Raw genomic sequence first — 13,105 nt, 5'->3', positions numbered from 1 at the left:
CCTGCTGAATTGGCTCTTGTTGCCTTTGATGTGGCCGGTGATCCAATGTCCTGCAATGGTTAGACAAGTGATCAGTTTGCCAGCGCCGAGAGGAGACAGAATCAGGTTGCTGCGAGGTCAGAGTTTGCTTCTCTTCTTAAACACTGAAAGGTCAAGTAGAGTTTAACTACCATTGGCATCTTTGAAATGTTGTAATAAATGCCAAAGCAAGGAGATTACTTTAAATCCATGCTACGACTCAAAATCTTCAGGTAATAAAAGGAAATAATTTTAACTCAAAATATTAAGAGGCTACATTTATTGATAAAAGGCTACAAAGAGTGCCTTTCACAATCACTAGGAGGTATTTAATGATCTTTGAGGAGAGTGAAATTTTAATTTGTGGGTCCTGTTCCAGTTTCAGTAAAGTTAAGATAGTAGGTTTTTAGAGGAGGTTTTTTTGTTAGGGATTTTTTTATTTGTTTGTTTTTACTTCCAAGTACTTGCACCAGTTACTGCTGCTGTTATCAGAACAATTTACACACCATTTCATATAATACTTTGATATTTCTCCTTTAAGCCTAATAAAACACATTGCTATTGAATAAATCTGTGATACATATGAGAGTTTCCTAAATCACAACTTGAGCATATTTTTATACCAAATATCTCCAGCCTCATGGAATCAATAATTAATTTATTAAGTGGATATCTTTTGAAAAAAAAACCCACAACAAAATCAGCAGTCCTTGCTAGACTGTCTACTGCCAATTCATAAACAGGTGATGACAAAAATGAAAAGTGTAGAAGTAAAATTCAAATCTGAATGATCAAAGTATCGGGTACCTCATCTATCACAACTTGGAATAAATATATCACAGAATGTGTCATATCTCATTGACACTGCAAGACATAATGCTTTCCCTTGTTATCTAGCTAACTGCCAAGTCTACAAAGTTTATAGGCTGCTAAGATAATGTGCTGGTGGTAATCCACTTCAGTTGCAGAAATATGAAGTACTGTTAAAATATATTTCTACTTGGTTTATCCTTTTCTCTCAAGAGGATAGGATACTATTTCAGTTCCTCTAAAGAAGCCCAGAGAATGAAAAGCAAAACATCAGGATAAATTATGCTAAATGGTGGACTAGACCCCAGAGGAAATCATGCTTCTGTGGTACAGTATTCCTCCATTTATCTTGCAAATGTTACATGTAATGTTAATTTTGTAAAGGGAAAGCATTCAAAGATTCACTTATTTTAATAATAGTTTTAGTGTTACAGTGTTATTTGTCAAACTCATACCATCGTCACTTACTTTTCTAGTTTTGACAGACCATTCATACAGAAAATTTTTTTGGCTACTAATACGTAACATTTTATTTCACAAAACACAAATAAGCTAGTAATTAAACTCCAAAACTTAACAAATAATTGCCAGCAAGCAATTACCATTCAATTAAAGAGTAATTACATGGTTATTTGTGCCCTGTAAAATAAAGCATTACTGAAATCAGTAACGCAATCAATATTTTAGCAGAAACAGGATGCTGCAGTGATGGACCTTTCAACCTGTGCTGATTAAATTGTCATCCAAATAGCAGTTTCCTAGTTAAATCACCACATGTTTATTTGTCTTGATTAATATGCAAATTCACTTTTGATTCTAGTAAATCTCCTATATTTAAAAGCACAAAAGTAAAGTGCCATCATACATCAACATTGAGGTGCTGTATGTTTCCACTGATTAATTACATTTTACAAAGTGTTGATGAATTTGTGGATTTTATGAAATATATTTGTCTATAATGAGTGTAAAATAATGTTATAAAAGATGGAGCTGATGGGTAGTTTTAAATAAATCACAAAAAACCCTTATTCTGTGTTTTGATTAAAATTAAAAATCCTTGCGGTGTCTAGGGGATGTATAAAACTTTTAGAGGAAAAATAGCAATAAAATTAAGTCTCAGCAGGAGTGGAAAAGAAAGGGGAAAACAGACAAAATGACTTCTCAGCATTTTACTCTATAAATTTTAACTGTCAAATGTACTGTTTAAAACATAATTTAGTCTCTGACAAATTTAGTTCCAAACAAAATGCAAAAAATGAACATTCAGATTAGTGCATTTTTCTCTTTCAGCATTTTGCAGGGGTGAGTGGAGTGGATGATAAAAATTACTGTATAACCATAGTGTAAACACAAGTGAAAACCTAAAACTTCCAGTCATCTTAACTTTCAAGTTATTGACGACCCAAGGGCTTTTGGTTTTTGTTTTTGAGAAATATTAATATATGTTAATAAGTATAGATTTTGAGTTAGCCAATTTATTTAGTAAAAAGAGTAAGGTTGCTAAATTTCTTAATTAGAAATAGTATTATATTTCTGTTTCAGTCAAGCATATACTTATATATGTATAAACTAGCAGTTTACATCTGAAATAACGTCTAATTTAGAATTTATGCATTTTCCATTCACAGTGAGCTGTTCTTAGGAAATACAAAATTTATGTAGAAATTGTAGACTCTCAAAAACACTCATTTAAAATTGTTTGAAGCTGATCATTGCTGGTTTTGGTTTTTTTGTTATCAATCAGGAAAATATTTTTATACACTTGACTACATAGCTTTCTTAAATGAGATGAAGGAAAAGGTGAAGAAGAAAATGCAATAAAAGAGCATTGTGACCAAATAAATTAATATTAAATAAAGTTATTATTTATAAGCTAATACTTACACAATCACTAATTATATCTTACTCTCCCCAAGCGCTAATTGCAGTTGCCTTATGATTTCTGTTCCAGGCATGTATTAGCAGTTTTCTCTGAACTGTGATGGTTAGATAGGTTTTCAATAGTAAATGTGAACTTTGTTGAAATTCTAGCCTTCATAAGATGACAGAAAACATACCAGGTACTGGGAGTGTTGAGTCAGACCAATGAGATGTCACTGGTTGGTGATTTCAGCCCTAGCCCTGACAGCAGCATATTCATAACATAAAGGAAATCGCATTACAACTTTCAAAATGCTAATGATTTTGTTTCCTTTATGTAGACCCTATTAACAACTATAAGATGGTTTTGTGGTTGGAGATGGTTCAGTGGTTAGAGGTTGTAGGATGGACAGTTGGACTTGATGGTCTTGAAGGTCTTTTCCAACCTTGATGATTCTGTGATTCCATAAGGTTTAGACCAAGCATTTGTGTCCTGTCTCAGTGAAATTTATGGTTTCACTTTTTAAAGAAAAAATCCTGGAAATATGTTTCTAGCCAAAATGGTACTGGAATTGTTTGGATTGAGATATGCTCCTGAGGTGCTTTCTGTGAGTTCTGGTGTTCTTCCAAACAGGTGATCTTGGTTCATCAGAGGTGACATGATCTCTGGTCATTTCCAGGCCATCCAGCTGGAAGTGCTGAAGCACCTGCAGCAGATGCTGCAGTCCCATATCAGAGTGCTGGGTGGCTCTTTGTTTCGTCTCCTGGCATCAGAACCAGACCAACAGTGTTAAGGGATGTTGAGATGTAATGTGGGCTGTATTTCCCAGTGGTGTTTGCCTTACTGGTATAAATAGGCAGGATGTAAATGCAGGGCAGCAGGACTTTGGAAGAGAGCTGAGGAGGTGTTTTGTTTTGTGTTTTTTTGGGTTTTTTTTAGATTTAATCCTGGACTTTCTGTCAGGTGCCTATCCACAGATTGGAGAGTTTAACTTTGTAGTATACTTTGGGAAATACTTGAAGATCTGATCTAGTAAACGTGTGGGTTATGAGTTTTATATGTAGAGTCAACAGAGTAATTGAAATAAATTCTGAGAAAACCTGCATAACCAGGAATGAGAGTCCATTGTCTTCCTCCTCTCCCTCTGAAAACCCAAATAATAAATAAATGTCCCTTCATAAAATCTTTTAAAACTGTTTAATTTTAAATTTTGTCCTTAAATTACTATAAACATATAGAGTTCTAAGTAAAATACTTGTTATCATTTGATCATGAGAAGATAATGTTTTGTAGTTCTGTTGAGTGAGCTGTCCTGCTGGAGAAACCTGCTAATTTTAGCTGTATTTTGTGGGTTTTTTTTTTTGGAGATGGTTCCAAGTAACCACATGTGTGTAAGCACAGACTTCTGTGAATCAAAAGAGGAACAATTTTTTTTGTTTGTTTCAAACCCCACATACCAGCATAATAATATCTATTAGATAGTATTCTTGTGCAGTGGATGATTTTAGCAGGTGATTTTAATAAAGAAAGCATGTGTGTGTCTGCCTTCCTGTGAAAATCGAGTATTCTTATTTAGGTTTACTTATTACAGCCTTAAGTGTCTAGGCTTTACTACAGAGCCATCATGGCATGATAAACAACTTAAAGCATGAAAAAGAAAAATGGAAAAAAAAACTGAATAAAATGAAATACAAAATGGACAAACTGGAGCTAAAAAGAGAAGGAATATTTTTATAAAGATAAAATATTAAAGAAAAAAAAAATTGGTGCTACTTTGATGTACAGTAAAACAAAGTACCACTAGCACACTGTGAAAAATGAGCAGGTGAATGGTACCTCTGTGTAGTGTTGCTGGAAGTTGTCTTCATTGAAATGCAGAGTTTATCTTACAGTGATGGAGGGCTTTGCCATTGCAAGCTGATAGAGTGAAGTTAACTTAAATTTCTTTGTGAACTAAAAGTAATTTTGAAATTACTTTCAAACCTCATTCATTGTTGCAGCTTAGTTATTTTACACTGTGTTTCACTGTATTTTGTCAAAAGCTCTATTCAACATAGCAAAACTTGTTTGGACCAAAGAGAAGCAGCAGCACTTTTCCAAACAGGAGGAGGTTGCATTTTTATTGGCTGATTTGGGGAAGAGTTGATTGAAGTGTTTGGTTTTGGTCTGTAGATCTCTCTGTTATGATGGCAGCTGTGTAGGATAATTTCATGCATGCACACTGATGTAGGGGGGATAAATGGGGTATTTTTGTAACAATAACATTTTGGATTAAAAATTACAATTGTAATTCATAGGCTGATCAAGGGAGGGTGAGATTTTTGACAGGTTGGGCTAACATTTCTGGTTTAACCAATCTGTAATCAAAACTACCAGTCATTCAGGAAAGATAAGTGGTCAGTTTTGAGAAAGCTTGGTGTTTAGTTACTGCATCATCTTCATCAGCAGGTGCCATCATTGAGAAGGCAAGGTTTAAGACTGTGTTGCATTCAGGGTTTCAGCATCTCATCTTTAGGCAGCAGAAGTTCTAGTTTTCTGTGGTGCAGATGTGTGACATCGACTTGGGAGCAGTTACTGTTGTGACGCCTCCAGTAGCTATCTGTAAGGTTATGGGAGCTCTGGAAAATGAAAAAGCTTGACTACTGGATGGATAGTGGAGGTAGGTGTGGAAGCTGCCTGGTTAGTCAGCACTGAGCGAGATGGTAGCGTGGGGGGCTGAGCACAGTGGCTGAGCCCATGAAGTCTGAACAGCTCTGGTGTCCCTGTGGGCATTGCACTGCTCTTCCGCAGCCCCTGCAAACCATGGCTTGTGAGCTGGGCAAAGCATCTAGTTGTGTTTTCAAGGCTTACACATGAATTACACATGCGTGGGTATTTCTTGAGCTCCATTTTACAAGCAGTAGCATTAAGAAAAATATATTAATTAGCGAACCAGTGGTACAACAGGACTAGGAATATGGATTGCTCTGTTTCTGGTCTTGTGGTGCAGATTAAAAAAAATAAATTTGTTTTCTAGTAATTTATGTGAGTCTGAGATCCTGATTGTGTTAACTACAGGTGGTGTTCAGCAGTGTATTGTTAATTCATTTGAAACATCTACAATTCTTGCATATTTATCAATTTATTTTCTCTTTTTTCAAGGCAAGAATTTATCTATTAATTTCTGTATCATTGACAGTAAATATATTTTATACAAATCAATGCCATGTACAGTAAGCAAATATTTCAAAAAGAAAATACATTTTAATGTATCCTCTTATTTCATCAGCTCCCGACCAGGAAGACCCCCCAAGCGTTCACTAGGAGTTGCGATACAAGAAAATGCACGTCTCCTGCCCCACGGAGTCCCGGGCCTCTTATCACCAGGACTTATCTCTCCGACAGGTAATAAAATCCATCAGATGATCAGCTTCATCTCTTCATACTGCACAGCAGTTAAAATAAACTAATATTGATCTAAGTGCCTTGTCCTTCAGGGCTTTTTCAGGCTTTACCAGAGGTTACATTATTGGATTTTTTGAGTGTTCATGAAAACTATGTTTTGCTGCTGCAGTGACTGAAATTTAATGGATTTGCAATTTGGTTCTTTATTAATTGTGATTTCCTTACAGGAAATTCCATTAAATGTGTTATTTTAGTAAAAGCAAAAAAAACTTGAGAAAATGAACTATTGTCTTGGAGAGCCCTGTAGCTTGCATTTCTTCCTTTCAAATGGATGTGGATTTTAGTTCTTGTGGGATATGAGCAGCGTGGCTAATGCGTTTTGTATTGTAACGTCGTTAATGGATGCTGGGGAGATAGAGAAATGCTTGTAGGAATTACAGAAGAAACACTTGAAAAGCAGATAAGTCCACATTGCCACGGTGGATTGTACTTCAATAATTTGCATTCAGTTTCATAATATGAAAAAAATAGCATGAAAATATGTGAAATTATAAACAAGCCGAAAACATAATTTAATGCATAGTATTTTATTTCACTTCATTAATTTATTAATAGAGTTTGAATTAAATCTTGTGCTATCCTGGTGAGTGTTTTCATTTTTTATTAATTGCTGTGTGCTGGAGTTAAGATTATTTTGGTAACATCTGTATTAACAGACTGTATTCATAAAAGTAATTGTTTAAATATTCAATAGGCTTAGCAGTTTTAGGATTACTGTCAAAGTGCAGTCTAAATGTGTTGTATCTCCATAATAACAGACCTAGTGAAGTGTTTAGCAGAATATAAAGTCATAGAACATGTTACAGGAAAACAAGAATGAAACAAAACCAAACAAAAAACCCAACAAACAAACAACCACAAAAACAACAACAAAAAAAAGGATTGTTAGGAGTATAGTGACTTCAGTCTTGATCTTGTGGAACCTACTGGACTGCAGCTGGGTGCCTCAGCAAGTCTCAGTGTTTGTGGGAGGAAAAAAATTAAGATCTTAAATTTTTCCTACTACTCCAAGTGAAACAAGCACTTCACAGTGAACCAACCACCTTTATCACTGTGGAAGTGCCAATGAACGCTTTTAAACATTAGCCACAGTAACCTTAACTGAAGCAGTTACTAAAGCATTAAGCATTCTGCTAGAGTCAGGCACCACAATTGAGCCAGTGCAACTTCAGGTACTGTTTGTGTCTGTGGCCTGAATCAAGAACTGTGTTTTCACTCTTATGAGTGATTTATAAATGAGAGGTTTTGTGATAGCTCTGTTGTGTTCTCAGCTCAGGAATTTCATGGATTTAGTGTTGTTTATGTTATTTCCAATAGACAGGAAAGCACAAGAGCCACCTTGCATTGATAGCATTGTATCAGAAGCCCAGAATATTCCATATTACTTTTCTACCTTGTGTTTGCAAACAGGACATCAAGCTTTGCAGACTACCATATTGCGGTGTGCTGAGTATGCACAGTGAAACTGTATCAAGGACACATTCTGTGTCTCAGATATTTTGAGTATCAAAGAGTTTGAGTGAAAACTTCTGAAATTGAATTTCTAGACTGATTTAAGTTGGTAATCTGAAGTGATGTGGGATACACTCCGCTTTATTTAACAGGCAGAGGTTAGCATGAGAAGATTTGCCGTAGGGGGCTGTCTTTCAGCTGAGGCCCAGGGTGGCCACCTTTCTGACCCCAGGAGCTGCTTCTGAAAACCTCTGTATGATCAAGCCCCAGTTGCACAGACAGTGTGCCTCAAGTAGCTGAAAGGGAGTTTTGGGAGCAGCTGGTAGGCAGGAGTTAGTGCCCATTTCCAAAGCATTGCAGCATTGTTGAGGACCCTGGAGGAGATGAGTCTCTGCAAATGAAGCAGCCCTGCCACCAGCCTGTGTCAGGATAGCTCCACACTGACAGCTTCTATAGTCCTGTCACTCAGGCATTAGAGCTAAGTTTCTGAGGTTTTTTATCTTGTTCATAAAGAAAGAACAGTGTAAAGTTTGAGGGAATTGTTGAGTAAGGAAAGGTGCCAAAAGAGCCTCTTGTAAACTTACTGAGGATTTGAGCTGTTGTAAACTTGATGCAGCGCCCAGGGTATGAAGCTTCAGTTAGCCCTGTTTGTACCTATTTACACTTAATCACTGTTATACTTTAGTTGTCTTCAGCACTTTGGCAATTGAATACTTTCTGTTTGGCTGAACTAAGAACGAAACATTTTTTATAACATCTCACACATTAGAAGATTTCTTCCAGAATTCCAAGTGATGGAGAGACTGGAGTAAAAGTTGCAAGAAGATTAACTTGTTGTCTACCGGCTAATTTTTAATTTGGTTATTTATTATCTCACTGGAATGTAATTTGCTCTGGTTTGGACAGTTTTTGCCAACAGAATTTATATGTGACATTGAGTCTGTTTCCTCCTCCCTGAGCCCCTGCTCAGTGACCTGATGGCTTGGTGGAGGTTGTCTGCTTGAAGTGTTCTCTGTTCCCACATGGAGATCCAGGTGGCTGTGGGAGGGGAGAAACACCAGAGCTGGGGCAGAGACTGAGGAGTTTGCATCATGATAGTGCTGGATCTATCCCTTCTAGTAGGGTGGATGCTGATATGGAGGCAAACCCAACTCTTTACATCTTGATGACTTCTTTGGTTACCTGCTTCCTCTAACTGCAGCATTTCTTTTGGTTGTCTTCTTGTCCAGTCCTTGATAATCCCTGTGTCTGATCTTGCCCATTCTAACTACAGCGCAGGTCTGCTGGCAGTTACGTTAATCTGCTTACATTGTCCTAAAAAAATAAATCACACTCTTCCTATGTGACTACTTCATTTTCTAATGTGTCTGACTTAGCATCTGACTTGTTTTCTGCTCCAGATAAGCTAATTTTAGTAACAGACTCCACATCAGCAAATGCAGCATGATTCATCCATCCATTGCATTTTTTTGGTTTTACCTCCTCTTTAGCCTTCTGTCAAGTTAAAGTGAAGGACTTTGCATCCAGGCTTGCTGGTGGTTAGATGGATAGGTGGATAGCTCTCAAGAAGTGGCTCTTCTGCCTGTGGAGCTTCCAGATCTGTCTGTAGAGGGTATTACAGGGTGATGATTAGTAACTTCCTGCAGACTTGAGTGAGCCATCTGTGTTTCCACTCCTTGAAACGTGCTGTTATTTTCATCACCCATTTGGTTTGTGTCAGCTCGGTTTACATGGTCATTTTCACATAATAAACAGGTAGTTAAATTAGGCATACTGCTTTTCCCAGTGCAGAGTGTGGGTCTTTTTATGTTTTGGCAAAGTGGACTAGAGCTACTCTTCTACATAAGTAATTTGTGAAGGAGCTGTAAGTGAAGCCTTGACCTTTTTAAATGTTTGTATATACCTTCCACCCTTGAGGAATGGGAAGATCTAAGTTATGATGAGAGTAGAGCAACAGGGTGGTTAAAACTGCTGTGATTGAGAAGGATGAGGTGGTGTGTCAGGGATGCATGCAACTGGGAAGGGCTTGTGTAAACAGCCCGGTCACCCTGCCCAGACTGTATCCTTCAGGAGCTGAGATTTAAGAACTGTCCATTTTACCTTAACTTTGGAGAAAGCATTTTTCGTCTTGTATTCATGTAGGAAATGTGGAAGTCAGCGTGGTGCCCTTGCCTGCTGTGAGGGCAAAGGAAAAATCCTATGTGTCACAGAAAGATGGTCATCAAAGGCTCAGTTCTTCAAACAATGCAGTGTGATGAAGTGACATTAACAAACAAAGGTGTTATCTCCTATTAGTGTACAAATCTTTGTCATCAGTGTATCTTAACAGGACAGCTGGGTCTTACTTATGGAATAGGTTTTCAAGGAAGTTTTAGGATCTGAAGCAGTAGTTTGCTGCGTGGAGAGGAGCTGAAATCCATTGTATGATTTAAAAGCCAGTAGTTCAGAAAACTGTTGATATGAAATGAAGCTGAAAGAGTAGTTGAATAGTTTGAAGAGTAGTTTGTGTCCAGTTCTGGGCCCCTCAGTTCAAAAAGGACAGGGAACTGCTCGAGAGAGTCCAGCGCAGAGCTACGAAGATGATTAAGGGAGTGGAACATCTCCCTTATGAGGAAAGGCTGAGGGAGCTGGGTCTCTTTAGCTTGGAGAAAAGGAGACTGAGGGGTGACCTCATCAATGTTTACAAATATGTAAGGGGTGAGTGTCAGGGGGACGGAGTTAGGCTTTTCTCGGTGATGACCAGTGATAGGACAAGGGGTAATGGGTGTAAATTGGAGCACAGGAAGTTCAAGGTGAATATCCGAAAAAATTTTTTTACTGTGAGAGTGACAGAGCACTGGAACAGACTGCCCAGGGAGGTTGTGGAGTTTCCCTCACTGGAGACATTCAAAACCCACCTGGATGAGTTCCTGTGTGATGTACTCTAGGTGACCCTGCTCTGGCAGGGGGGTTGGACTAGATGATCTCTCGAGGTCCCTTCCAGCCCCTAAGATTCTATGATTCTATGATTCTATGAATCTTTTCATAGTTATCTGTGCCAGCATCAGACCTCCTACCTTTTATTCAGGTCATCCCCAAAAAAGGTTAGCAAACCACTACATGAAGTCTTGACTGCAATTGTTCTCTATTCAATTTGTAGAGTAACTACTATTATTTCAATAAAATCTTCTGCTGGGCTGCTCCAGCTTGTTTTCAAGGTACTGGAGGGGGTAGCTCATGAAGAAAATCATCCTGCCACTGAACTTTGTGGTGTAGGGCACAAACCTGTGTTCTAGGGCAGGGTGTTGGTTTTTTTCCAAGTGGTGTGATGAGCATTTCCCTGGCTGCACATGTTCTAGGAGTCCTGCAGCTGAAGGTGATGGCGTGCTGGAAGGCCTGGTGAGCCCGGGTGCCAGGAAGATGGACGTAAGCCTATTTAAAATGGTGCTGTTGCCATTTTATATTTCTGAGGTTTGCTCTCCAGAGCTGTGGGCAGCCTGTGAAGCCTGATCCAGTGCACACTGGCTGGGTATGTGCAGTGCAGGTGACTGGAAAGATTGCAGTGAGGATTTAGGGCTGAGGGCTGCTGAGTGCCCATGATAGGAGATAGGAGTAAGCCTGACTGATGGACAGTTGTGTGTTAGAAAAGGAAAATGAGGCATTTTCAGATGGATATTTGACTATAGTGGCCTTTGCTGGACGGAAGGTGGGAGGATTCGATTCTGAATTTCAGAGGTTAGACAGTGGCTCACCCCCAACTGATGGCTTCCCTACCAGTGAAAACTTGTTGGGATGTACTATGTGCAGAGGCTGTGTCTGGTGCTGCTGCAAGCGGGTGGGATGTCTGAGGCCCTCTCTGCCCTCCTGATTAAACCTGCTGCCAGCATCAATTATCAGGTCTTGTCTGTTTTCTTACACTGGTCTGCCCAGGTGATGGAAGCAAACCACCTGTGTTTCCAAATGGGTAGGATAAATTGCTGTTTTCATGATCCACCAGGTTAGTTTCACCTCCTTTGAAGTGATTAAACCGTTAAAATAGACACTGCCTCATTAGCTGTTTTTCTAGATTTTATAAGAATGTAATAATTAAAATATTGACCGGTTTGTACAAATACAAATACATTTTCAGTGTAGTTTTGTCTTATTAATAGTTAAACTGTTGTGATCCAAGTAGTTTAATGTAATTAATATTTTAGTGGAATTAATATTTTAATAGATATTCCAAGACATGTAATTATGGGACTCAAATAAATAGAGTAGCTCACAGGAGTATGATATGATAACTGTGTTATTTCAAATCAGCAGTGACATCAGCAACCACTGAATCTACAGAAAAGAGAGGTTAAACCAGTATTTGCTGTAGTCTTTAGGCACTTTGATTTGAATGAGAGTAGAGGCTGTCAGGGTCTTTGGTACTGTTGATCAGGAGGGGCATGGGGGCAGCCAGCACTGCCCCACTGATGAGCAGAGCTGCCTTCTGCCATCCGCCACATGCATTGTCTCCTCATTTACAGCTGGGACTGGAGCTACTCCAGTGCCCGCCAGTCTCTCCTGGCTGAGGAACAGTGAAATGTGCTTAGGGTCAGAAGAGCAGAGCCTTGAGAGCAGTAAGGACATTCCCTTACGGATGGCTGCAGTGAGGCTGGAGGCAGCGGGTCTGCTCCATGTGTGGCGTTGGCTCAGACTGAGATTGCCAAAACCAGGCTCTGAGGCTTGGCCTCTATTGTTGAAGCCTGCTTCCAAGAAAGAGCTGTTATTTGATGAATAAGCATTCACTAGGGTCACTTTACAGAACATCTATTGACTGATTTCACATCTAGGGGTGTTTGATGTAGGGCTGCTGTGGCTGGCAGCTGCTGGCAGGAGTCCTAGAGCCTCTGAGATCAGGGAGCAGACAATTGTAGTGTGAAGGGAACCTTCTCCTTTCTCAGCACACTGAACGTTTTTGTATGTTTACATCCTATTTCTGTGGCTCATTTCACTGTTTATGATTATCCTTTTTTCTTCCGTTATCACAGATGTCATTTGAAAGTTCCATTATTAATGAGAAACATATGCATGACTTTGTCATTGTTGGCATTACCTGGCTTGGTAGAAATTATTATTTTTATTCAAAGGCAAACCTACTGATTAAGGATGCCACAACTCTCCTCTGCCTATGGGGAACGTTAACAGTTTATAAATTGTTCTTGGTGACAATTCAGTAGTGAATTACTTTGATATATATGGCTAATAAATTAATATGATTAAGTTAATGAGTAGTATAAGTGTTGCCAAACTCCACTCGTCAGGCTTTTAATGCTGCTTCACATTTGCAGCTCTAGCTTCCCCCTGTGGTGAGAGGTTCCGTGCTACCTACGCACTGTCATTGTGATAAATGGCATATCCCACAGTGCCCTGCACTCCATCTGGTGTGTCCCCAAAATGAGAAATATTTTATACAAATCACACACTCAGAAGCTCAAAGGACGGCAGAAAGATCTTTTTTTTTTCTTTTTTTTTTTTTTTCCAAACAATAATAAAAATGCATACATCTCTTTA

General features: G+C 38.7%; 1 protein-coding gene across 1 annotated transcript in view; it reads left to right on the top strand.

Annotated features, from left to right (window-relative positions):
- Positions 1–3,248: 3,248 nt before the first annotated feature.
- The window catches only part of DACH2 (dachshund family transcription factor 2), a 145,048-nt gene continuing 135,191 nt past the window's right edge, over positions 3,249–13,105 (top strand). Inside the window, exons 1-2 of the mRNA XM_009996602.1 lie at positions 3,249–3,322; positions 5,958–6,073. Coding sequence (XP_009994904.1) covers positions 3,249–3,322; positions 5,958–6,073 — 190 coding nt within the window. The remainder of the gene's footprint in view (positions 3,323–5,957; positions 6,074–13,105) is intronic.

Source organism: Chaetura pelagica, unplaced genomic scaffold (assembly GCF_000747805.2).
Source record: "Chaetura pelagica isolate M959 unplaced genomic scaffold, ChaPel_1.0 scaffold103, whole genome shotgun sequence".
Taxonomy (NCBI): Eukaryota; Metazoa; Chordata; class Aves; order Apodiformes; family Apodidae; genus Chaetura; species Chaetura pelagica.
This window is presented reverse-complemented; position numbering and strand designations above follow the sequence as displayed.